Source organism: Pogona vitticeps, chromosome Z (assembly GCF_051106095.1).
Source record: "Pogona vitticeps strain Pit_001003342236 chromosome Z, PviZW2.1, whole genome shotgun sequence".
Taxonomy (NCBI): domain Eukaryota; kingdom Metazoa; phylum Chordata; class Lepidosauria; order Squamata; family Agamidae; genus Pogona; species Pogona vitticeps.
Window position 1 is genome coordinate 2,603,335 of NC_135799.1, and position 26,235 is coordinate 2,629,569.

Here is a 26,235-nt window from a genome sequence, read left to right on the forward strand (position 1 = left end):
AGGTATGTCTCCCTCGCATTTCTGCATCTGGCCATCCTTCCACAAAAGATTACAGGCCCTGCTAGCAGAAGATTCGGAAAGGCGGGGAGATGGCAGTTCATCGCCTGGTTCAACCTCTGCTTCCACCTTTTCCCCCATCCGGGATCTGGGATTCCAGCGTTCCTGTAGACACAGAACACTGTAAACACACCGGGGGCCAATTTTTGCATCCATAAGAGCAGGGCCCAGATCCAGCTCCCAAAAGGCACTGTGGGGAAGCCCTCTCAAGTCCAAAGAGGCTGGAGGGCATCTCTCAAGATGCCACGAAAACAGCTCAGCCAGCCCCTCCCTGAGGGAGGTGAAAGGGGAGGGATGCCAGCCCTGTGTCCCTTCCAGAGATGGGCACGAACCACTAATTCATGCCAGTTCGCTTATTGGCCAAACAAGTGTTCAGCACTTCCCAGTCCAACCTCCTCCAGCAGGTGCCCAGTGAGTGGTTGCCTGCTGGAGGAGGCAGGGCTGGGAAGCGTTGAACACCTGTTTGGCTGATGAACGAACCAGTGGTTCGTGCCCATCTTTTAGCCGCTTTCTTTATCAGCTCTCACTCAAAAGGCTGTTTGGGGTCCCTTACGGTCCTCAGGCCTCTGCATCTCCTTTAGAGGAGGAAGGACAAGTAGAAGGCAGGATCCCAACCTCCACTCCCAAACAACCAAACAACTGTGGAGTGGGCACAAGAGGGAGACTAATTTTATTTCAAAGAAATGGCATCCTAGAGGCCCTGCAGAGACATCAAGAGGAAAGTCACCTGCCCCACACCCAAAGTCCTGCCCCGCGGTAACCCATGGGCACCTTCAAGCCTTGAGGGCCTCTTTCTCTCTCAGAGGTAGACTGCCTCTGCACCCAGAGGTTCCTCAGAGGGAAGGCTAGGTCAGCTCTTTCAGCCCGAGGACCAAACTCAGTTTCAGAAACATTCTGCAATTCTGAGGGTGAGCAAGGCTGAAAAAGGCAGGACCGGGGCTGCCCCTATGTCAGGATCAGAGATGGGAGGGGTTGCTGAGCCATCCCGTCTTCTTTGCCTGCCCCCCTGACATCCATTCCCCCCCCCCCCACTTCAAGACTGACTCACATTTCCCCTGTGATGTAATCCAGCCTTTTCCCAACAGTGGCTTTTGCCTCGTCCATGTCCTGCTTCACCAGGACCGGCCCGATCAGCTTGTAGACGGTGTTAGAGGAGTCTAAGAGGTCCAACTCCTAGAAAGAAGAGACAGCCCCATTGAAGAGCAGCAGGTGGGGAAAGGGGGAAAAGGAGGAGGGATGGGGCAGTCCAGGGGCCTCACCTTCACGACGTTGTTCTCAGTCAACTGAGCCTCCAGTTTCTGCTGGGCTGTCATGCATTTGTTGATCTCTGAAAGAGGAAAGAAAAAGAGAGAGAGAGTGATCTGGAAAGATCAACCTCGGGAGGCTTCCCAGCCACATCTCCCCTTCGCCCTTAATGACATCTAACTCCACCTCTTACTCTTACTCTATCCATGACTGGTCATGGGTCCTGCAAAAGAGACACCCCAGGAAAATCTGCAGAAGGGCTATTCCTCTTTGTTAAAAAGAATTATTTCTGTACTATCTTTTGGGTGTCCACCTTTCTCTTTTAACAAAAGGCAGAGAGCGCTTTATAGCCTCAACGTCTGCCTTGGCTTCTTCTTTTTTAAAACAAGTCAGCCTGCAGGAGGGGGGTCCTTTCACCTGCTTTGTGTTTCTTTCACAGGACTGAGATTTAGCTCCGTTGGAAAACGTAAGGCAATTCAAACCTGCCAAAGGAGAGCTTCTTTTTGAACGTATAATAGATGACCGAAGCCTCACCTTACAGCATGTCCTTCAGTCACATCACATACATAGAGGGGACACCTGGAACTGAAATCCCATAGATGAGTGGTTCCCAACCTGGGGCCCCCAGATGTTCTTGGACTAAAACTCCCAGAAGCCTTCACCATGAGTTGTGCTGACCAAGATCTTTGGGAGTTGTAGTCCAAGAACATCTGGGGGCCCAAGGTTGAGAACCACTGCCATAGATACTTGAGTCCTTCTTGGGCTTTGTTTGTCATATGGGTCTAGGTTCACAAAGACCCTGCACAGCTTAGGAACTTCCATACCTCCGTGATAAGTGATCCCACCCCACCCCACCCCCGCCACAGTCCCCCTGGGTCAACTGAAGACACCACCTCCGAATCATCCATCCTTTCCTGAAGTCACACTTGCCCGTCGGTCAGATGTTTTGAAGGCATTTAAAGGAGGAAGAGCCCATTCTGGGTTTGGGGAAGGGCAGCAAATCTAGAACTATCCCATAAAAAATAGGTTATGGAAGAAGTGACCTTTCTGCAGCTGTTGGAACTTCTCCAGTTCCCCCTGAATCTTCTTCTGCACCTCCTCAGCCATCTCTTCACCCGCCATCTTCTCCCTACAGCTGAAGTGGCTTCTCCTGCAAAGAAACACTGAAGGCCAGCCGAGCTGGACAGCTGGAAGCAACCCCATCCAGCTGCAGATGCAGGAAAACCCCAGGCCAGAACATCCCCCTCCCGGGTGGCCCCCCAACGCCTGGTCCGAAATGTCTGAAGGAGCGGCCAAGAATAAGTTTCTGCCTATTTCCACACGACGGCTCTTCAGATATTTGAAAATGGCCATCATACCACTTCCCTTTTCCAGAATAAAAAAAACAAAACACCCAGAAACCTCAATTTGTTCCTTACAGGGCTTGGTTTCCAGATCCTTTACCCTGCTGGTCACCCTCCTCTGGACATCCTCCAGCTCATTCGTCTTCTTAACTGGACTGCCCAGAATTAAGACACTGGATTGTAGATGAAGACATGAACTTTGGGCACACAGTTCTAGACCCTTTTCCCCGTGTAGTACAGCCATGTTGGCCATTGCCTCTTCATATATTAGTGTGTCTGGTTTTTTTTCCCTGCCTAAATGTAGACCTTTATGATTCCCCCCCCTTTTTTTTTCTTTAAACTCACTTTGTTTCTTTTGACCCAGTTCTATCTGTTGACGTCACCTTGAATCCTGATTACCTTCTTCTGGTACTCTTTTGAAGTATCAGCTACTGCCCCAGTTTGGTGTCACCCTCAAATTTCATAAGCATCCCCCTCCAGTTTTTAACCTGAGTCATTTATAAAGAAGCCAAACTATACGAGGCCCAGGTTATTTACAATAAAGACAGTGCTTTATATTTCCACTAGACGCTGTTCCAAGACCTCTATTCAGAGCATGTTACCATAGACTTTTGAGACTGAAGGATGCTTACTATTACTATATTTCCATAACCCACAAGCTCTGTTTGGACATTGCCGTCCTCAGCAATCCTGAGATTCTCTGAAATTTTATTTGAAATTTTTTATTTGAAATCCTTTTATTATTTATACCCTGCCTTTCTCCAGAAGAGGATTCCAGGCAGCTTACAATATTAAAACAGACAATATTAAAAGTCAGGGAAACAATAAATTCTTAAAATTTTAAAACAAATCAATCGTCGGTATCATATTTCAAAATAGCTTAAACAATTTTGAAAGCATATTTAAAAGATAGACAAACAACCTTATTTAAAAAAACCTCACAATCAGCCCGTTACTGGGGTGGGCGTTGAGGGGTGGGGGAGCCTGCCGTAAGAGAAAGCCAGTCTAAGCTTCTTGTGGGAGGGAGTTCCAACACTTCCAGCAGCAACTCCCAAGGAATTTAAATTTAATCATATGCCATGTTAGTTCATAAGAAGCCACCTTGAGACCACATCAGAGGCAATGTAGGTCCATCTTATCCATCGTCCATGGCCTTGACTAACCGAGCTTCAAGAAGCTGGCCTTCGGGGAAGAAGATTATGGGTGTTGTAGTCCAAACCGAAAGGAACTTGAAGGAGTTGCAAGTCCTCTCCCTTAAGCAGAGGGCAATGACTGGGTGGCCCATGGGCCACTGAGCTGAAGGCTGCTGCTGCAGCAGCTCACTGAGGATGATGGGGCAGTTCCTCAACCCGGACCCCATTCCTCTTCCTCTTTCCCCTCCTCTTCCTCCTTGGGGGTCTTCATCCCATCAAAAGGAGACCCGTCTGTCGTAAAAGCGTTCCTTAGAGCTGCCTTTACATGAGACAGAGAGGGATTCAGAATGATCCGTCCCTATTGCCAGCAAAATCGGGTCCTGTAATTTTGCCCTAGGGCGACTTCTCACTCCTTCACCCAAGTCTGTCTCGATTTTAAATAAACAATCTGGAAGGTCTGCTCTTCCTCTTTTATTACTTTAGGACCCTCATTTGGTAGCGTGGCCAGATCAAAACAATCCTAGTTCAAAATATCCAATTTACTACAGTAGCTTAGTCTAAACAAGGAGACAGCTTACAGACAATTTATCTTTTTATATTTTATTACAAAATATATCATTTCAACAAGCTCATTTTAACGTCATTCAGTATTTCCAAATTATTTCCAAAATAACCCCCAGCCTTAGCCACCAGTCATTTCCTCTATAAAGTGAAAATAATGAACTGTCTAATTATATCTTAAATAAGCATTCTTACGCAATCTCAAAATAAAGTCCTGTCGGCTGCATATCTCTCGGTGTGTTGTCTCTCTCCCTTCCATCTCTATTCTACTTTTACACTTTTCATAATCAAATTCATGACACCGTCTTCCCCCGGCCACCCAAGCAAACCATGTGGCTACAGTGGGGTCTTGACTTAAGAACGGCTTGAGTTAAGAACATTTTGACTTAAGAACCACTCTCATAGGAAAATATTGACTTGACTTACATACTTAGATTTGAGTTAAGAACTGAAAAAAACCATGTGGAAGGCAGGGAAAGTGCAAAATGTGAACTTTCAGTTAACTGTTGGCCAGTGAAAAGGGTGCCTGTCTGCTTCCTCACTCCTCCCAGTGTTTAGAGAGTGGATTGGGAGACAGTCTTCAGACTGCCTGGTACTGTATTGCCTGGACTGTATTTTCCCTGCCTTCCCGGAACCTTTCTTGACCTAAGAAAAAAAGAAACAAAATATCCCCCTCTAGTGGTTGAAGGCGGAATAGCAGCTTCCCATTCGTTTCTATGGACGGAAAAGAGCAGATACGGATCAAATGGTTCTCAATGCATTCCTATGGGAAATGCCCATAGGATGAATGTGGGCAGTGCCTGAACAATAAGGGGGGGGGGTGTTATCCGTTATATCTTGGTCAGGATCCTTGCTCAACAGTTTGGAAGGAATGCATAAATGAATGTGCCCATAACGAGCAGGCTGAGCAATGATCAAAAATAACATCCCTCACGGGCTGTTGTAAAGATTAGTGTCATAATACAGACAGGTCTTTTAACACCTAGTGGACATTAAGATGGTGGTGCTGCGGGTTAAACTGCTGACACCTCTGTGCTGCAAGGTCAGAAGACCAGCTGTCGTAAGATCGAATCCACGCGACGGAGAGAGCATCCGTCGCTTGTCCCAGCTCCTGCCAACCTAGCAGTTTGAAAGCATGTAAAAATGCAAGTAGATAAATAGGTACCACCTCGGTGGGAAGGTAATGGTGTTCTGTGTCTAGTTGTGCCAGCCATGTGACCATGGAAACTGTCTTTGGACGAACGCTGGCTCTATGGCTTGGAAACGGGGATGAGCACCGCGCCCTAGAGTCGGACACGACTGGACTAAATGTCAAGAGGAACCTTTACCTTTAGGACATTAACATGCCAATTGTTTATATATACACAAGCATTTGAAATGAGGGTTTATTGTATGAGACCAAAAATGTCCTGGCTTGAGACACAGTGACTGAGGGAGAAATATTGAGATCAGTGAATACAGAGAGTGAGAAACAACAAGTGCAGAAATAAAATTGGCCTTTTTGTGACTCCAAGGGATCTATCTATCTGGGGACAAAGTAAAGCTTTGGTACCTTGACCTGGAGAGGTACTACTGTGTCTTCCTAAAACTGGCTGCTGAATTGAATAGGGAAGGGGATGCCCTGAAGCCGGCAGAGTTAAACCAGGCTGACACACTGCAAGGGTTGTGTGCTCCCTCCTTTTCTTTTCACAGGGAACAACTCAAAAGCCCTACAGCTTGTGGTGGTGGTTTGTGTGTTTTCCTTCTGCCTGCTGGGCTTCTTGCCCAGCTCCTCTACAGCCTCTTAAACCTACAGGAAGTGGAGCTGATGTACGAAGAAGCCAGGAGCCGCAAAAAACCCACCACAAATCCCATTGTGTTTGGGCACCTTTGGGGGCTGATTTCCCTGGGGGCATTCCGGGATCGCAAGCCACCTCTTCAGACACAGAAACATTTAGGATTGAATCCTCGGGAACGCCTGCTTTGGGCCTCCCCCTCCCTCCCCCTCCCCTTCTCCCTCGCCCCCAGGTTTCGGGCAGAAGGGGGCGCCCTTGCCCTGAAAATCACCAGCAAAGGGGCAGCGGCTCAGGCCGAAGGTGCCTTTTTTCAGAGAGGGTCTGGTCTCTTTTCAGCCGCAGCCTCTGCAGGGAATGCTGGCCAGCCCACCATGTTTCTTCCCTGAGTGGCCACCTGATGCCGGGGGGGGGGGGGCGCTGGCTACCTCACGCTGCAGACTGGAAGCCTTACCCCTCTTTTCATGAGTTGGTTTTAATAGGAATCAGATTAGATAGATAGACAGACAGACAGACAGACAGACAGACAGACAGACAGACAGACAGATAGATAGATAGATAGATAGATAGATAGATAGATAGATAGATAGATAGATAGATAGATAGATAGATAGATAGATAGATAGATAGATAGATAGATAGATAGATAGGCAGGCAGGCAGACCGATCGATCGATCGATCGATCGATCGATCGATCGATCGATCTTCCCGGGATGGTCCATAGCCAGCATCGCCTGGAGGGCCAAAAGTCAAACCCTCTCCCCACACCGGGGGGTGGGGTGGGTGGGTCGTGAGAGAGGCAGGCTCCCAAAACAGAACAAAATGCAGTGAGGGGGGACCGGCCACTTGCTGCAGGCTGGCCTTTCCCTGCCAGGGGAACACCTTGCTCAGGGACATGCCCAGGCAGGCTCTTCCAGCATCCTTTCATCCATCATCAGAGGGAACGGAGGAAACCCCCACTGCGGCGGCGGCGGGGGGGGGGGAGGAGAGGATGGTGGCGGAGGCTGGTCTGAATCTCCAGCCGCTTCATTGCTTTGGAGGACGTGATCAAGGCCAGGCGGAGTTCCCTCTTCCTCGGCACCCGCTCAGGAGTTTCTTGGGGTCCGGTAGTCAGTGGTTCTTAACCTTGGGTTACTCAGGTGTTTTTGAACTGCAACTCCCAGAAACCCCAGTCAGCACAGCTGGTGGTGAAGGCTTCTGGGAGTTGCAGTCCAAAAACACCTGAGTAACCCAAGGTTAAGAACCAGTGGGGGTAGATGATGATGTTCCTCAGGAGGCAGAGAGAGAGAGAGAGAGAGAGAGAGAGAGAGAGAGAGAGAGAGAGAGAGAGAGAGAGAGAGAGAGAGAGAGAGAGAGAGAGACCTCCCGGCCTTGCCTTCTTCCGCCACCTCCTTCCAGGTGCAGGATCAGCCCCCCCGCCCCCCCCCCCCCGGGACTTCCCCAGCCAGGCTTGTCACATTGTTTTCCAAGGGTGGGAATGCGTGCCGACGAGACGAGGAGAGGGACTCGACTCTCCTCCTTCCTGATCTTCGGTGCGGCTGATCGAGGCCTCCCCTGCCTTCCTGGGCCCTTGAAAGGGAAGGTGGGCTCCCAAGGAGCCTTCTGGGCCGCCCAGCTTCCCCCCCCCCCCCGGGAAGAGACGCTCCCCAGTCCGCCGGGCCTCCCCCCTCGCGGGCCACTTGGTCCCGGGACTCCGCTGGCCGCTCCCTCCTTCGGGCTGGAAGCTCCCCCCCCCGCTGGGAGCCGGAGATGATGCGCCCCGACAGAGCCCGGCGGCGTCCCTGGGCGCTGAGCGCAGCCTCTTGGATCGGGCGCAGCTTCCCGGCTCCCCTTCCCTGGGCGCTGAGCGCGGCCTCCCCCACCGGGACGCGAAACCCGAGCCCCCTTTCGGGGTCACCTCCGCTGCTTGGGGGGGGGGCGGGCGGGCGGAGGGAGGAAAGGAGCGGCTCTAGGAAAGGTTGGCGGGGGAGGAAAGCTTCTGCTCCTCCCCACCGAAATGGGGCTACCAAGGACCCCCCCCTGAAGAGAGACGGAACAAGGGAGAAGTCTCGTCCCGTGGGGTCCCCGTCCCCCCCCCTCGCTTGGTCCCCGAGACCCCCGTCTCTCTTGTTCGTGGCCTAGTTAGGGGGATTCTCCTATTTTCCTGCCCCCTTAAAAAAATCTTCCTTCCTCAGAGCTTCCCCCCCCCACCGACACCTCCCTTCGGACTGGTTTCCTACTGGGAGGAAGGCTCTCCATTCAAAGAGGGGGAGGGAGAACCAGAAAGGGTCACAGCCCTCCCCCATGAGGGCAAAGCCACCGCAACCCCATCATCATCAAAACCTATACGAGGATTGGGTGTTCAGGGTTCAAAATACAGGAAACCTTGATTCACTGGGAAATACTGCGGGGGTGGGGTGGGGTGGGGGGGCTCCAACCCGCGTTTCTCTGAAGTTGCTTTTAGGGCCTCGGATGATGTGACGAATGAGGGATGGCGCGACCTCCTTTTTTGGGGGGGGGGGGAGGGCAGCATCTCCCTCCTGGCCCTTGAGCCAATGCGGTCCCCTCTCCCCCCCTCCCTCTCGCTTGCTCTCCACCCCCCCCCCCCAGTCTGTACCGCGCCAGCCTTGGCCCCCGTGGCTCTGGTCTGGCTGGCGAACCCCCCCCCTTTTGTGCAAACGCGAAGCCACCCGTTTCGGTGTCGCTTTCCCCACGAGACTCTTGCAGAGGGTGGGCGGGCGTCATACACAAGTAGAGTGGATAAAATAAATAACTAAATCACCCCACGCCCCCCCCACCCCCACCCCCACCCCCTCCGTGCGCGACAGAGATTGCCAAGGGCCAGGCTGTCCTCAGGGGGCTGAATTCAAGATCCGACGGCAGGAAAGGGGGGGCGGGGAGTCTGTCTCTGATGGAAAACGGGTGGGTGAAAGTGAGATTTCAACTGAGCATACACAGAATGCCTTGTTAAAGCCAGCCCGTCTTTGCCTGAGTTAATGGGAAGAGTGAAGGTGGGGGTTGGGGGGGGTTCCAGGCAGGTTTTAATATCTCGGCTCTTCTCTCGTTTTATCCTTTCCATTGGGGGGGGGGGGTGATGGGGGTGGGAGGGAAGGAAAAGATGTCAAGGGGGAAATCAGGGTTTGGGAAATCCTTTTATTGGCTCATGGAAGTATCACAGGACAGGCAGGCTTTCTCGTCCCACAGGGCTCCTCGTCAGGCTGGGCGTTTCAGGGGCAGGACAGGAAGTCTACCCAGATGTTCTCCAACCCCTCCTGGTTCGGGGCCGACAGAGGGTCCACCTGTCTGTCTGTCTGTCTGTCTGTCTGTCTGTCTGTCTGTCCGTCCACGTCCTCCTGCTCTTCCATGTTCATCCAGAGGTGCCGGTCAAGAGGTGATCACTGTGGGTGAATCAGGCAGGATGGGGCCCGAGAGCCCAGGGGGAGCTGTTCTGATGAAGATCACGGGGGGGGGATGGGATCTGCCTGGCAAAGGGAGGGCATTGGGCCAAGGGGGGTGGGCGGTCGAGGGAGGGGAGTGGGAGAAGGGAACCCATACATGACAGAGGGAAAGCTGTTGGACAGGGGGAAAACATTTCCTTAGCCTGTGGAACTCCTTGCCAGCAGGTGGAAGAAAAGCCACAGACTGTGTGACTCCCTCCAGTAGGAACTGATCTAGAGAACATTTGCCCCATCAATCTTGGACGTCATTTTTCTCCTTCTTTCTGCCCATGAACGGCTCTTTATCGCAATCTTCCAGAAAATACTCCATAAACAATCTGCCATTTATGCCCAGAACGGGACTGTGTGTTCACCACACTAGACCAGAGATATGAATTGGGTCCAAATTGGGCACTTCCAAAGATCACTATCTTTATATGAACCAATTATTTTTTTAAATAGAGGTAAGTCACTAGATCTTAAGATAAACTTGAAAATGACGATGAACAACAATACTTCAACAAAGCTAAGACAGTGGAATAAGGTCTACATAGCTCTGTCTTCTCCTTCACCACTTTTTAAATTCTACTTATTTAAAGCATTTATAGCAGAGGTGTCCAACTTTTCACCTTCCCTGGGCCACATTAGAAGATGAAAATTTGGTTTGGGCCGCACATAAATTTGGTTTGGGCTGCATGGGGGGGCAGCCCTAGCTGCCCTCTGCAGCCCCGTTCCAAGTGCGCTTACTGGCAGCTGCGATCTCAGACTCCGGTGGCTTTATGGAGCTGGAAGGGGGTCCACCTATTGACCGGGATGGCACAATGCAGTCACACAGCCCCCTTCTCCCCTCCCCTCCATTCCCGCTCCTTCCTTCCTTCCCTCTCCCCCCCCCCCCCGTTGTGACGTGCCCCAGCCGCATTCCGGCTGCAAGCGCCGGCAGTGTAACTTGAAACTTTGGAATTTCTTTAAAAATAAAAAATTGCACTGGGCCGCATTATGAGCCAACCTGGGCCGCATGTGGCCCTCGGGCCGCAGGTTGAACAAGCCTGATTTATAGCCTGCCCGAGAGAGCAAGATCTGGGGTGAGAACAGAGTTACAGATCCCTTGGGCCCAACAGAAGAAATCTTGTCATAATGCAAGCATGCCTGATAGGCAAGAAATGGCTGGATCTTTCCAGGACAGAATCAAGAGGGGCCCCAATCCTGCTTACACCAGAGGCGGGTCAGGCTCCCCGGGAGGCCCCAGTGGTCCACCTGGCAGGCGTAGACGTCCCTCTCCTGCGGGACAAAGGCCAGGTAGGAGAACTTGCGGAAAGTGTAGTCCACGCTGGAATAGAAGCCCGTCTCCTGCACTCCCTGGGAGACCACCTGCCCATTCTTCATCCAGGTGATGTTCAGCACTGGGGGGGAGAACTGGTCCACAAAGCAGATGAGCACGTTGGGGTGCCCCAGTTCCACGTGGTCTTCGGGGTACACAGTAGCTGAAGGAGCCACTGAGAAAGATGGACAACGTCAGTGACTTTCTTCATGGAGAATCCTCAGCCTTGATTCCTCCCCCCTCTCCATCACCCCCAATAATCCTCCCGGTCCCTGGACACCATTGGCAGCCGCCCCTTCCCCTCCCTCCCCCACCCCCTGGAGGTCTTCGCAAGGCTGATATTCCCTGTGGCTCCATTTTCAGCAAGTGTCGGAAGGGAGCAGCCTCCGTTTTGTCCTGTTCAGCTACTTGTGCTGAGCCAGCTGGAAGGTCCTGAAAGGATTTATCCTGCCCTGGGATTTCTCACAGAGGTGTTGGACTCTGGGGAAAGATCCGGGCAAACCAGAGAACTATTGTGCACCCCTCCATTGCAATTCTAGAAGGACTTTCTCTTGTTTGAAGCAGCTGGGGTTGGGGGGTCATTGAGGTGGCTGTGGGGGGCAAACTGAGGTGATAGCATTCCCTGACCTGGCTCATGGGTCTAATAACATGGGTGGATGATGGTGGAGGGGGTGAGTAGATGGCTAGGCTGAGCATGAGGCCTGTTGTGGATGGAGGGCTTCTCCCCCTTTCAGACCAGGGGTGGGACTCCCCCCTCCAGCCCAGCTCTGCACACACATTCACAGGACCACTGATGACTAAATTACTGTGATGGGGTGTCTGTCAAGTCAACAGATCTCTGCCCTTTGGGTGGGTGTCTCTGAGGCATGTGAGGAAGGGGGGGGGTATTATCCAGTGGGGGGAGGGCTGTGTCCAGCCAAAGTGGGGGTGGGTGGGAATCCTCCTATCTTGCTACCTTTCTGGGCCCGGGTCCAGTTGCTGCGCTTCATCATGATCTCCAGGTGTTCTTCATGATGGCGATGTTGCCCATGGCTCCCTGCGTCTCATAAGTGCTGCTGCTCCCAATCTCTGGCAGCCTCCATATGTTGCGCTTCTGGGCCCAATCCACGTGGAAGATCTCCTCCTGGTTGAAGGCCAACAGGTCCTCTCCGCCCTCTTGCCCTGAAGGGAGATGAAAGAAGTCCAGCCCCTTGAAAGTGTCCTCCACTGGGGGGGGGGAGAGGAAAAAATCAGAAATAATAAACAGAGAGAGAGAGAGAGAGAATGATCTGGCCTTCTGGCCACCCTTCCAGACACCCGCAGTCCACCACCGGAAAGGCAAGCCAAAGACCTCTGGGCTGAGGGATACCCGTGTGTGTGTGTGTGTGTGGTGTGTGTGTGTGTGGGGGGGGGCTGTTGTGGGCAAGGCAGGGAGCGGGGGGGAGCGGGGCACTTGTTTGCTCCCCAATCCTTCCCTCAGACCAAAGTCAGCTGCGGCACCCCGCAAGCCCTTTTCCTACCGGTCTACTCAGAAGGAAGTCCCCTCGGGGTCAGAGACTGTTCCTCCTAAGGGCGCAGCTCAAGGGCGCCCCCTCAGGACCACCACCCTCGAATGGAAAGGGATCAGGAAGCAGATGGCAAAGTACCCCAGACATGGGGGGTGTTCTTGGGGGGGGAGAGAGGGCGGGGGTGGGGGGCCTGTCCCCTCCCTTCCTCCCAATCCTCTCGCTTTTTCTTCTCCTCCTCCTCCTCCTCCCCGTAAGTGGCGGTTCCAGAGCTGCCCTCTGTCCCGGGGCAGCATCCTCCCATTCCCGCCCCCTCCCGGTCTCCCCTTTCTCTGCTCACCCCCAAGGCCCTCCCCCACTTGCTCCCCCCTCCCCTCCCCTCCCCCTCCCTCCCTCACTTTCCACCGACGGGGCGAGCGGCAGGGCCAGGAGGGCGAGCAGGAGCGCCTGGAGGCGCAGGTGAGGGTCTTGGCGGACTGACGGGAGAGCAGGGGGCGCCATCGGGGGTCTTCCGAGGCCCCGAGAGGCGGGCAGGACGGCGGGCGAGCGAGAAGCGAGGAGCGGGAAGAAGGTAAGGAACACACACAAATTTTTCTTGCCCCCGGTTGAAAAGGAGTGTCTCAACACCCAAAGATGACAACATAGACAGCCACTGGGAAATTTTTAGCACTCTTCTACAAGCTCCAAAATATTTCACCCGCAAATTTTTGTCCTGAATGCTTTGCATTTTGCTCGGAATTCAGTTTTCTGCCCATGCGCACACAAAAAGCTTTCCTTCCCAAAGGCGGGAAACACATGATTCTTGTGATCTTGCCCATCTTGACGACGCTTTTCAAAACAGTTTGAAACCAGTAATAATTAAAGAAGAAAAACAAACCCACAAACAAACCCATATCCTCATTTGTCCAGAGATTCGCCCAGCATCGAGGGGGAAAATTATGGGGGGGGGGGTGGTTTGCTGTTTTTTCAAATTTTTTTGGAATAGCTAAGGATCAAAGAGGGTGCTCACCTGAAGGGATATCCTGATTGGGGGTGCTCTCTTTCAGAAAGTAGATCAGCCGATCCGGTTTGAGTTTGAGATATTCGACCAGCTTTTGGGACAATTCGAGGAGAGAGAAAAACAAGTTTAAGAAAAAGGGGACAGGAAGGCAAAGGAGAGTCAACCCTAAAGGAAGCATTGATTAAACCCAGCAGTCAGTTTTACTTGCCGACTTCTTATTTTCCATTTCTTTCTTCTGAAGAAATCTCCTTAGAAGTAACCATGACAAAAGTGGAAATTAAATGAAAACTTTCTACTCATGTAGGAGATGTAAGCTTTGTCCATCTCCGGAGAGATTAGAAAAGCCGGGAATAGAGAGATTCCAGAGCTCAGTGCATTCCAATGTAGCTAAGATGAGCCCAATCTCAGCCAGGCAACTACACTGAACTCCTTCCTCAAGTTTACGCCCTTGATAAAGAACCAGTAAGAACCACAACATAAACCATGAGTCAGAACTCAGGTAAATTATGGGCTCAAGGTAGCGAATACGTGGCCAAAAATTAGGTAGCAAATTAATGATTCAAGCTGTTCTGTTCAAGAGACCAAAACATGAGCTCTTAAGCATTATTGTTTTTATTAGAAAAATATAGATTTAGAAAGAATTCAGTTTATTGAAAAGCAAAGCATTTAGTAACATTTCCAAACAAGTCATTAGAACACTCAACAAACTTCAGCTAGAAAATTAAAATAATGAACACTAATCTATATGGAAGGCTAGGCCTTCCTTCTCTTAAGTAAACTACAACTCGTTGTGATGAGTTTGCCATCCATTTTGAGGAAAAAATCACTCAGATTTGCAGTGGGTTGGACTCCACAGTTACTGCAGAGTCAGAGGATGTATCCAGTGCACCGTGCTTTGGTCAGGTATTAATGGATGAGTTTCAATTGTTGAAACCTGAGGATGTGGACAGGGTGCTTGGATCTGTCCATGCTACCACAACTCCGCTCGACCCTTGCCCATCCTGGCTAATTAGAAGATCAGCCAGGGGGGTTCGCACCTGGGTCCAGGAGGCCGTGAACGCCTCTTTGAGAGAGGGAGTAGTCCCTACCACCTTGAAAGAGGCGGTAATTCGACCACTCCTTAAAAAGCCAAACCTGGACCCAAGGCTGGTGGCTAACTACCGACCAGTAGCGAACCTCCCTTATTTGGGCAAAGTGTTGGAGCGGGTTGTGGCCGGGCAACTCCAGGCACTGCTGGATGAAACTGATTTTCTAGATCCATTTCAATCGGGTTTCAGGCCGGGTTTTGGTACAGAGACTGCCTTGGTCGCCCTGTATGATGACCTTTGCCGGGAGAGAGACAGGGGGAGTGTGACTCTGTTGATACTCCTGGACCTCTCAGCGGCTTTCGACACCATCGACCATGGTGTCCTTCTGGATAGGCTGGCTGGGTTAGGAGTTGGGGGCACTGTTTTACGGCGGTTCCGCTCCTTCCTGGCTGACCGTGTCCAGAGGGTGGTGCTGGGGGACAGTTGCTCTGCCCCATGGCATTCATGTCATGGGGTTCCTCAGGGCTCGATACTTTCCCCCATGCTGTTTAACATCTACATGAAACCGCTGGGAGAGGTCATCAGGAGGTTTGGGCTGAGGAGTCAGCAATATGCTGATGACACTCAGCTCTACCTCTCATTTTCCACCAATCCAGGTGAGGCAGTTTCTGTGCTGAACTCATGTCTGGACCTGATAATGGACTGGATGAGGGTCAATAAATTGAAACTCAATCCAGACAAGATGGAAGTGCTGTTAGTGGGTGCTTCGCCAGACAGGCTGGAGGGCCATCTCCCTGCCCTGAATGGGGTTACACTCCCCCTAAGGGACAGGGTCCGCAGCTTGGGGGTGCTCCTGGACTCCAGTCTAACACTGGAAGCCCAGGTGGACTCGGTGGCCAGGGGCGCCTTCCTCCAGCTGCGGAAACTATACCAGCTATGGCCCTACCTGGACGAGCGGAGTCTCATGACAGTTACACATGCACTGGTAACATCACGTATAGATTACTGCAATGCGCTTTACGTGGGGCTGCCTTTGAAGACGGTCCGGCGACTGCAACTGGTCCAGAATCGAGCGGCGCGGCTGGTGAGTGGTGTGGCCGTCAGGGAACATATCAAGCCAATTCTGTATAAGTTACATTGGCTACCATTTGCTGCCCGGGCCCAATTCAAAGTGCTTGTTTTGACATATAAAGCCCTAAATGGCTTGGGCCCTGGATACCTGAAGGATCGCCTCCTTCCATATGAACCTACCCGGCAGTTAAGATCTAGCCAGGGGGCCCTTTTGAAAGAGCCGTCCCTCAAGGAGGTAAGAGGGATGGCTTGTAGACAAAGGGCCTTTTCGGCAGCTGCCCCCAGACTATGGAATGCCCTCCCTACTGAGATTCGTCTGGCGCCGACACTGATGACATTTCGGCGCCAGGTCAAAACCTTCCTGTTCCAGAAGGCTTTTAACTGAAATAATATTAGCTGTGGGTCCGATGGCAATTTTATATATATTTTAATTGTATTTTAATTTCTACATAACTTTATTGTATTTTAAATGCTGTAAGCCGCCCAGAGACGTTTGGGTAGTGTGGGCGGCATATAAATAAAATAAAATAAATAAATAAATAAACTTACGTATTCAGGAATTCCATAGTCCATCAGGAATTGCCAAGTCCATTATAGTCCATCAATTCTCCATCCATGTTAAGGAAAAACCACTCAAATCCATGTTAGGAAAAAGGGCCTCTCTCTGTCTCAGAAACTCTCCATTTTACAACTCATGACTCCATTACCCCCCCTTCTCCTTCTTCCTGAGGAAGACCAACCAGGAACAAGTAAAAAGTGTCTTATCCTTAGTTTCACATGAGAATCTGCAGGTTTATGTTACTGGTGGAATGTTATGGCTCCAAAAGTCCTTCTCTTCGGTCTCCTAGCAACCAGATAAGAACTGTGAACTTTAAGATGAAAACAGCATCTTAAAACTTCTTTCACAGACACAGACATTGATTCAAAATGGATTCCTTGAAGACAGTTATATGACTTCATAACCCATCTAAGAAACACACTATATCTTCAAAAACACATATTATTACATGCCACCACCGAAAACCTTTAAAATTCAGAGCAGTAATTTTGGTCTAATTTTAAGCAATCAACCAAAAATAACTAAAAGTAATTACAAGTAAATAATTGGTTATATATCAAAATTGCACTGCATTTAGCAAAGCACTACTGTATTAACGTAACAGCATTAACGCAATACAATATCTTGGTTAAGCACTTCTACTTTCTGGAAAATAGAAAACAGTCATGTTAGTTAATTCAACCACAGTAATTACTATAAGAATACTGAAACACTGGCATACTGTTGGAAACATTGTTTCAACGATCAGGAACATATTAATCTTCACAGTACATTTTAGAAAGACCATCTGCCACAACATTCAGTTTTCCAGGAATGTGTTGAACTTCAACATCAAAATCTAGCAATGCTAGACTCCATCTCAACATGGTTGTTGTGGGTTTTTCGGGCTTCTTGGCCGTGTTCTGAAGGTGGTTTTTCCTAACGTTTCACCAGTCTCTGTGGCCGGCATCTTCAGAGGACAGTTTGCTGTCCTCTGAAGATGCCGGCCACAGAGATTGGAGAAACATTAGGAAAAACCACCTTCAGAACACGGCCAAGAAGCCCAAAAAACCCACAAAAACCATTAGATCCCGGCCGTGAAAGCCTTCGCGAATCCATCTCAACAAATTTTGATTGTGAGATTTCATCTTCTGCAACCAAACTAAAGCTCTGTGATCTGTTTGGAGTGTGAATTTACGCCCCCATAAGTAAGGTCTAAGAAGATTCAGAGACCAAAATGTAGAAAGTGCCTCTTTTTCGGGTACTGCATGTAAGCAAACACGGGTCCAAGAACACACGTGTTTGTTTGGACAGAGAGCAATCAGGAGTTTGCACATACTAAAATGGGCTGAAGAGTCCAAATCCAGCTAGCCATGATACAACACTCCTTCTCGCAGGTCTGCCCACAGAAGAACACCCTGGTACTCTCAGATATTATTGTGAAAAGGTCAAGTGGGCTTTGTAGTCCTTAGACTTAACTTGCACCACTGACAGGACTCTAAGTAAGCTAGGCCGAGGCAGCACTCTCAGATGACCCTATGACAAGTGTACTGTTCAGGAAACCAAATGAGTTTTATAATCTTTATTTTATTAAAGAAAAAGCATGTTACTAAATATTCAAAGCCAAATTAAACCAAAACAAATAAATTAGCATTGTGCTGTTTAGTTACAAAGATGTAGTGAGGCAAAGAAAACATGAAAAATATAAAAGAGTTCAAAAACCTTATTAAAAATACAAAAAGACATTAAAAAGAATCAAAACAGTTCCAGTCCAGGAAATCATTAGTAAAATCAAAATAATCCATGTAGGTTATAATAAGGCTATAGTCCTCAGTGATACTATAGAATAAAAACCCCTAAACAAAAGTAAAAATCCATTATATGTCCCATAGTCCTTAGAAAAGAAAAATCCAGTAAACATACCATAGTCCTTACAAAATTACAAGAGCATAGTCCATATGGAGTATTCCAAGAAAAGAAGTCCATAAAGAATATTCCATAGAACAGTCCATAGAAAATAGTCCATGTACAGTCCTTAGGAAAATCCCATAAGTCCAAAAGTAATCCAGCAAATCATAGAAACCAGTCCATGTAGGTAGGCCACCAAACTCTCTCTAAAGACATCAGGGTAAGTCCCAAATGGCTGAAGTGTAGGTCACGAATCACTGAAAGGTCGGTCTTGGAAAGACAAAGTCTATAGGCAAAAAGTTCCTTTTTCAAGAGTAACTGGCAAGGGCTTAATGCACCTTCCCACGATGTCATCCAATCAGAGTTTGTTGCTAGGCAAACAGTCCTGTTACATCACATGAATTCTTTCTCATACACAGCAGATGTTATTTGGGTTTACGGTGGTTTCTCAAAGAGTCACAACAATTCCCATCTATCTAATCACACAGAATCCTTTCTCAGGCTTTCAGAATAACATTCTGTCGGCTCATCTGGAAAACACTTGTCAGCATAGCAAAGATACTTTATACAAAGAAACAAGATGGAACCTCTCTGGCTAATTTCTTAATTACAAAACCCATATGCCTTAAAAGATTTTAACTCAAAAACCCATCTCATCACACTGCATAATGTCTCTCTCTTTCCAAGAGTTTTCTGGAGAAGTATGAGATAGGATAAAGGTTTCCATCTTCTCCCTGCTGTAACAATTCAGCACTAAGGCCTAATTCAGAGGCATCAGTCTGTAAAATGAATGGTTTGTCAAAATCAGGTGATTTCAGTATAGGTGCATCCATAATCTTAGCTTTTAAAGCATGAAAAGCACCTTGACACTCCGGTGTCCATTTTACCTTGACAGGCTGTCTTTTCTTAGTTAGCTCTGTCAGAGGTGAAGCCAAATGACTGAAGTCAGGAATGAATTTTCTGTAGTAGCCAACTAGGCCCAAAAATGAACGTACCTGTTTCTTAGTTTTTGGAATAGGCCAATCATTAATAGCTTATACTTTGGCTTGCAGAGTCTGAATTTCTCCTTGACCAATCAAATGACCTAAGTACATGACCTTTCCTTGCATCTACTGACACTTGTTTGCTTTGACTGTGAGTCCTGCTTGCTGAATTCTAGACAAAACAGTTTCAATGTGAGACATGTGAGAATCAAAATCAGAACTGAAAATTGCAACATCATCAAGATAAGCACTTTCAAATGGTAAACCCTGTAAAAGTTTGTCTATCATCCTCTGGAATGAAGCACCTGCATTCTTCAAACCAAATGGCAAATGTCAGAAACGAAAAGTTCCCACGTGCGTTATGAATGCAGTCTTATCTCGTGAATCTTCAGCTAAATCAAGCTGCCAATATGCATTCTTTAGATCAAGGATGCTGATAAACTTGGCATTTGAAAGGTGTTCAATTAAATCATCCATTCTAGGCAATAGGTATGGATCTGGAACAATAACACTGTTTAACTTTCTGTAATCAACACAAAATCTTACTTCATCCAGAATTTCACCCATAGCATTCTTTTTAGGATCCAAAACTACCAGTGAGGCCCAAGGGGAAAATGATGGTTCAATAACTCCCAAAGATAACATTTTTTGTATCTCTTGTTCAATCTGGATAGCATGATTACCAATTGCTCTATATGGGTTAGACCGTATTGGCTGGCTGTCGTCAGTAGTAATTATGTGACTGATCAAATTAGTGTAACCTGGTTTATCTGAGAAAACATCTTGGTTTTGTTCTAAGATTTGAAAACGCTTTTCTTTCTGATCAGTTGTACCTGTCAAAACAAGATTGTCAGACCATGTACCTGCATCTTGTACAGTGGGGTCTCTACTTAAGAACTTAATCTGTATTGGAAGGTGGTTCTCAAGTGGAAAAGTTCTTATGTAGAATCTGCATTTTCCATAGGAATGCATTGAAAACCATTTAATCCGTATCTGCTCTTTTCCGTCCATAGAAACTAATGGGAAGCTGCTATTCCGCCTTCTGCCACTAGAGGGGGATATTTTTTCTTTTTTCTTAGGTCAGGGAACAGTGTTAAAAGCACTTCTGACGAAGCTAATTTTGAAGCAATGGACTGAAAACCAATTAATCCGTTCTGGCTGTTTTTTTGTTATGTAGAGGTGTGTTCATACATTGAAGCATTAGTTCCCATAGGAACTAATGCAAAGCTGGTTGATACGTACTCTACCACTAGGGGGAGAAATTTTTTTAACCTAAGATGACCTAAGATTAAAAAAAGAGCAGGAAAGGTTTTTTTTCCCTGTTCTTATCTAGGATTTCTGTTCTCAAGTAGAAGCAAAATTTAGCAAACGGAGCTGTTCTTAAGTAGAATTGTTCTTAAGTAGGGACGTTCTTAAGTAGAGACCCCACTGTAACTCAGTTAACATATCAATAGGTTCATTTACAGATTGAAAATATTCAGCATGATATTGAAAAACCATTGCAGATCTATCTCTATACAATTTCAAACTATTGACATGATAAAGAACAGGTTTCTTCCCAGAATTCAACATTTTGACAAGGTAATTGACATTTCCCAGTTTTTGAACAATTTCTCCTGGACCTTCCCAGACAACTTCCAGCTTAGAAGGTCTGAGTGGGTTCAAACAAGTACCAAATCACCCACAGAAAATTCTCTGTGTCTGGATCTCTTGTCATGGTAGAACTTCTGTCTTGCTTAAGCATCCAACAACTTCTCTCTAGCCAATTCTTGGACAGCCAAGAGTTTCTCTTGAGGCTTTCTAACAAAATCAGCAACTGGAACAGTACTGCTTTTCACCACTCCTTCCCAATCAGATTTCAAGAAATCCAAAGGTCCTTGTAGATTTCTCCCAAACACAACCTCGCTTGGAGAAAAGTTCCCTAAAGAAACATGTGGTGCACTGCGATAAACAAACAAAGCAAAGGCAAGAGTTCATCCCAAATGTTCCCATATTCTTGCACCAAAGTTTTAATCATCCTAAGCAAAGTTTGCTGACCTCTCTTGACCATTCCATGTGAATGGGGATGATGGGAAATGCTGAAACTGATGTTTATTCCACTTATCTCGCAGATCTTATGCATCAGTTCACTTTTAAAAGCACCTGCTTGGTCACAAATCATTTGAGAAGGTATTCCAATGCGTGAGCATAAGTCCACAATAATACGAACTATGGTAGAAGCTGTAAAGTTGCTTATAGTATAGGCCTCAATCCACCTACTTGCTGAACAGATGAAAGAAATGATGTATTTCTTCTTAGATTTAGTAGGAACAAAAGGTCCTAACACGTCCATTTGCAAACACTGGAATACTTGTTCAGAAATCTCCATAAGCTGTTTTTCGGCCTCGACTTTGTCACAAGAACTAACATAGTCCTTTACAGTTTTTGAAATGCCAGGCCAGTAAAAGTGTTGAGAAATCCTTTTTAAAGTTTTCTGTACACCTTGATGTCCACTACTAGGATTGTCATGAGCCAATTCTAGTATTCTCAGACTATATTCAGTAGGCACAACCAACTGCTGCACAGGTTGAGCATCTACGTTGGATTTAGGAAAATATTCTCTGTACAAAAGTCCATTTTGCCCCCACAAAAAGTTAACTTGCTGTTGCACAGGTTGCACGGCATAGCTGTCTGCTTGTGACCTTAAAGAAGCTAAAGTAGGATCAGTAAGTTGCTTCAATTTAAAATCAGCTGATCCCATTGGGGTCACATCCTCAATTTTAGTCTCTGTAGTAGTTGCATTATCAAGTTTGGTCACAAGAGGCTGCTGTTGCATCAGGTTTCCATCTGAGCTATTCTCAGTGGATTCCTGTTCAAGTTCTGGATCCTGCATCTCCCGGCTTTGAACACGGGTGACCACCTGCATAGAAGCTGTATTCTGACTTTGCATTTTGGGTGGTGGTTTTGGTGGGCAATCTGTGAGAAATGTCTAAAGGATGGAAGAGAGGTACATAAACACCCAGAGCCACATTTTTAGTAAAAGCCAGCCGTTCGCTATTTGCAGTGATGTTGTGGGAGAGTAGTAGATCATCCCATCCGGGTTTGAGTCCAACCTTTAGAGCTTTCTGAATTGTTTTGGACTTGGGTAAAATTGCACGAGTGGGTTCTGGAGAAAAAATCAAAAGGATTCCCCCAAAAAGTGGCAAAATCAGCTGGACCCAAGAGTAACAGCCAAGATGGTGACTTGGTAACCTATGCTCCTGTCGCTGAGTTTCCTGACTGCTCAGTGTGGATGATGGGCAACCTCAAGGTCCCTGATCTCTCCCCATAACGGTTCTTGATCTTTTGATCTTACACTGGGCAGGGATGACAGCCAATCTTTGGGTGTAAGTTCCAACTCTGAGTTCAAGTCTTTGGCACTGAGTCTGAATCAGAGCCTTTTGGTATTAAGCCCCGAGTTCGACTCTTTGGCACCAAGTGTTGAGTTCGAGTCCCTATTAAAAAACAAGTTTTTCCCTCAGAAAAAAAGAAATGTAAAGACATCTGGGGAGGGTGGGAAAGGACAGCTCCTTGTCCTCCTCATGAGAAGAACCCCTTATGGTCTCCACCCTATAGCTGAGCCAGGACAGTTAGAGGTTGCACCACCAACAGATGGTGGCCTGCATGAAATCCAGCGGGTGAGATTTCTTGCACAGCCTTATAACTTGACAACGGTTCTCTGAACTTCAAACCCTTGAAGAAGAGGAGCAGCTTCTTGGCTGCCCGGGCAGGAAGTTGTGACAGGAAGCCATGCCGGTGACAGCTGGGACTTCAAGAACTGGCAGAAGCTTATGAGAGCACATGGCTGGGAAAACAGAGAAGAAGACCCGTCTCCCCAAAAATCACATGCTTGGTCCTGATCAAAAATGTACTAAAAAATAAAGAAGCTGGAGTTTGTGGAAGAGTCTCAAATAAATCCAAAGAGACTGCTAAAAACCCACATTTGCTTTTGGGGTGGGTAAAGATGGTCCCCCAAATTTGAGGTGTTTTTGATCAGAATTTTGCATTTCATGGTCTCTGGAATTATTTAAGATATTTTGGGTCGTACCTTGCTCTTCAAAAGGACCCGGGAGGGTGGCTTACCTCATTAAAAAGGCAATGTTTAAAAGCCAAAAACTATGGTATGTGTACAAATATTTTTAAAAGAACGGAACCAATATTACATTAAAAGCAGGAAATAAAATTCACACTAAAACACACTTAAAACAACAGAGCACAGCAGGTCCATTTAAAAAAACACTCTCGGACTACCAGGAAAAGCCTGTGACGAACACGGGTTCGAAAACACGCGTGTACGCTTGGACAGAGAGCAATCAGGAGCTTGCACATGCTAAAATGGGCTGAAGAGTCCAATCCAGCCAGCCATGATACAACACTCCTTCTCACAAGTCTGCCCACATAAGAACACCCTGGTACTCTCAGATATTATTGTGAAAAGGTCAAGTGGGCTTTGTAGTCCTTAGACTTAACTTGCACCACTGACAGGACTCTAAGTAAGCTAGGCCGAGGCAGCACTCTCAGATGACCCTATGGCAAGTGTACTGTTCAGGAAACCAAATGAGTTTTATAATCTTTATTTTATTAAAGAAAAAGCATGTTACTAAGCCAAATTAAACCAAAACAAATAAACTAGCATTGTGCTGTTTAGTTACACAGATGTAGTGAGGCAAAGAAAACATGAAAAATAGAAAAGTATTCAAAAACCCAAAAAAGCCATTAAGATGAATAAAAACAGTTCCAGTCCAGGAAATCATTAGTAAACAAAATAATCCAAGTTGGTTATGATAAGGCTATAGTCCTCAGTGATACTATAGAATAAAAATCCCTAAACAAAAGTAAAAATCCATTATATGTCCCATAGTCCTTAGAAAAGAAAAATCCAGTAAATATACCATAGTCCTTACTAAATTACAAGAGCATAGTCCATATGGAGTATTCCAAGAAAAGAAGTCCATAAAGAATATTCCATAGGTAACAGTCCATAGTAAATAGCCAATGCACAGTCCTTAGGAAAATCCCATAAGTCCAAAAGCAATCCAGCAAAGCATAGAAACCAGTCCATGTAGGTAGGCCACCACACTCTCTCTCAAGACATCAGGGTAAGTCCCATATGGCTGAAATGTAGGTCACGAATCACTGAAAGGTCGGTCTTGGAAAGACAAAGTCCATAGGTAAAAAGTTCCTTTTTCAAGAGTAACTGGCAAGGGCCTAATGCACCTTCCCACGATGTCATCCAATCAGAGTTCGTTACTAGGCAAACAGTCCTGTTACATCACATGAATTCTTTCTCATACACAACAGATGTTATTTGGGTTACGGTGGTTTATCAAAGAGTCACAACAATTCCCATCTAATCGCACCGAGTCCTTTTTCTCAGGCTATCCGAATAACATTCTCTCTGCTCGCCTAGAAAACAACTTGTCAGCATAGCACAGATACTATATACAAAGAAACAAAATGGAACCTCTCTGGCTCACTTCATAATTACAAAACCCATATGCCTTCAAAAGATTTTAACTTAAAAACCCATCTCATCACAAGCCCCCTGAAGATTAACAAAATTCCTAAACAATTTAAGTTTTAATTTTGATAACCGAATAAGATGAGATGTCATAATTAAGCAGTGACAAAATAGAGAAAGATATTAACATGAGCATAAAGTAATACATTTCAAATGTGATTCTAAAATAGCAAAACAATTGATACATGAGAACTATCATAATTACAGAATTTACCATACATGATAGAAATTTGCGTTAGACACTTCTACTAGTCTGAAAAACAGAAGAATAAACAAGTTAGTATACTTAATCAAATACATCACTCTGCATATGCTCAGATAATACTCTAGCTATCAAACAGTAAAATAGTGAAACAAGGGTTAACATCATAATAACTTGACAATCTAATATACTGATATGTAGTAATAATAGAGAAAACACTCTATGTATGCTCAGGAACATAGTCGTACAGAATAACAAGAAAATTAAACATCAGAGCTTTAACAATTCTAGCCATTTTCTCCCCTTGCATCTGCACAAAACACTCGAGATAAGCAATGGGGAATTAAAGCCTCTTTTACTGGTAGACATTTAACATCAAAATCATATGTTTGCAATCTGAAATACCACTGCATTAATCTTGGGCTTGGATGTCTCTGTTTCTCTAAGAATGACAAAGCATTTTGGTCTGCTTGAATTGGATCAGGGCTGTAAATTACAACCAATTTCTGAAAAGTAACATAGGTATTTTCCATTCCAGGTGCTAGTTTTCTGAGTTGGTAAATTCCCTGAGGGCAATTAAATGATGGATAAGGGTGATGTTCCCCTTTAATTAAAATCGGATAAAGCCTTTCAACAGTTCCAGACCCTAAATTGCCCTTAGACCCTTCTAGATCTATAGGAACAGAAACAGCAGTAAATCCTTCATTGACTGTAATAAAAAGTTTCACCACATCAGTTTCTCCCGGTGAATTCGAGAAGACGTTTTGGGGTTTAGCTAACACAGGCTCCAACATCTGTCCTGGGCCAAATTGATCAATGCCTTCCACGCCTTGGTCTAGAAATGTCACACCTCTGGACACATGTATTGCTGAATTAGCTGTGCTATCAGGTTTGGTCACAAGAGGCCGCTGTTGCAACAAAGTTCCCTCGGGAGTACTCTGCATAGCCTCAGAAACAGTATCAGCATTCTCACCACTTCCTTGGAAAATAGGCTGTTGAAAATAAGTATTGTCCCAAACCTCTGCTTTTCTTTCTAAAGATCTTTCTGAGAAGATTAACTGTGGTACTGGGCCAAATCTTTCAGTCTCTGAAGAAACATCAGTACTTTGTAATCCCAAAAAGTTAGCGCTTCCCCCTTCATTGGTTGTGTTATAAACAGTCTCACAATGTGAAAGTTCATGCTGCAAGGTCTCTGTACAAATAACTCCTATGGCACTGGGCAAAGACTCTGAGAAAACCTTCACTCCTCCAGCTTCCTCAGCTGACTTCCCCGGTACCTTGAGTAGGCCACCCCCTTGGTATTTTTCTTGACTTCCGAACTGCCATGAATTACATGGGGTCTCTGCCAACCTAACAGGGTCTGCTTTCGCTGTTCCCTCTGGGCTAAGAGAAGGGGGGTTGGTTGAGATCTGACATGCATCACGATCTGCTGACACAAGTCCTGTTGCTTCTAAGCTCTCAGTCCCAGCAATTGCTTTATTACTTTGGAAAATCCCTTGCTCTCCTTCCTCTAGCAAACCCATAGTCTCATCCCGAATTATTTCAGAATTTCTCACCTGTCCTGTGCTCTGAAAAAGAGCTGTAGTTGGTGCTGAGCTGAATTCCAATGCACTGCATTGGTCGCCCGATGTTAATTT

At 46.9% G+C, this 26,235-nt stretch overlaps 1 protein-coding gene and 1 pseudogene across 2 annotated transcripts; both read right to left on the minus strand.

Annotated features, from left to right (window-relative positions):
* Nucleotides 1-1,101: 1,101 nt before the first annotated feature.
* LOC110071373 (uncharacterized) lies at nucleotides 1,102-6,215 on the minus strand. The gene is made up of 3 exons (XM_078382616.1): nucleotides 2,346-6,215; nucleotides 1,317-1,384; nucleotides 1,102-1,230 (listed from the first exon to the last, which is right to left on the minus strand). Exons 1-3 carry the CDS (start codon nucleotides 2,896-2,898, stop codon nucleotides 1,102-1,104), a joined length of 750 nt encoding a protein of 249 aa, XP_078238742.1. The 5' UTR covers nucleotides 2,899-6,215.
* Nucleotides 6,216-10,420: 4,205 nt separating this feature from the next.
* LOC110071174 (HLA class II histocompatibility antigen, DO alpha chain-like) lies at nucleotides 10,421-26,123 on the minus strand (annotated as a pseudogene). Its single transcript, XR_013539599.1, has 4 exons — nucleotides 15,978-26,123; nucleotides 13,339-13,420; nucleotides 11,801-12,006; nucleotides 10,421-11,020 (listed from the first exon to the last, which is right to left on the minus strand). The product of XR_013539599.1 is annotated as an HLA class II histocompatibility antigen, DO alpha chain-like (transcript).
* Between the last annotated feature and the right edge of the window lie 112 nt (nucleotides 26,124-26,235).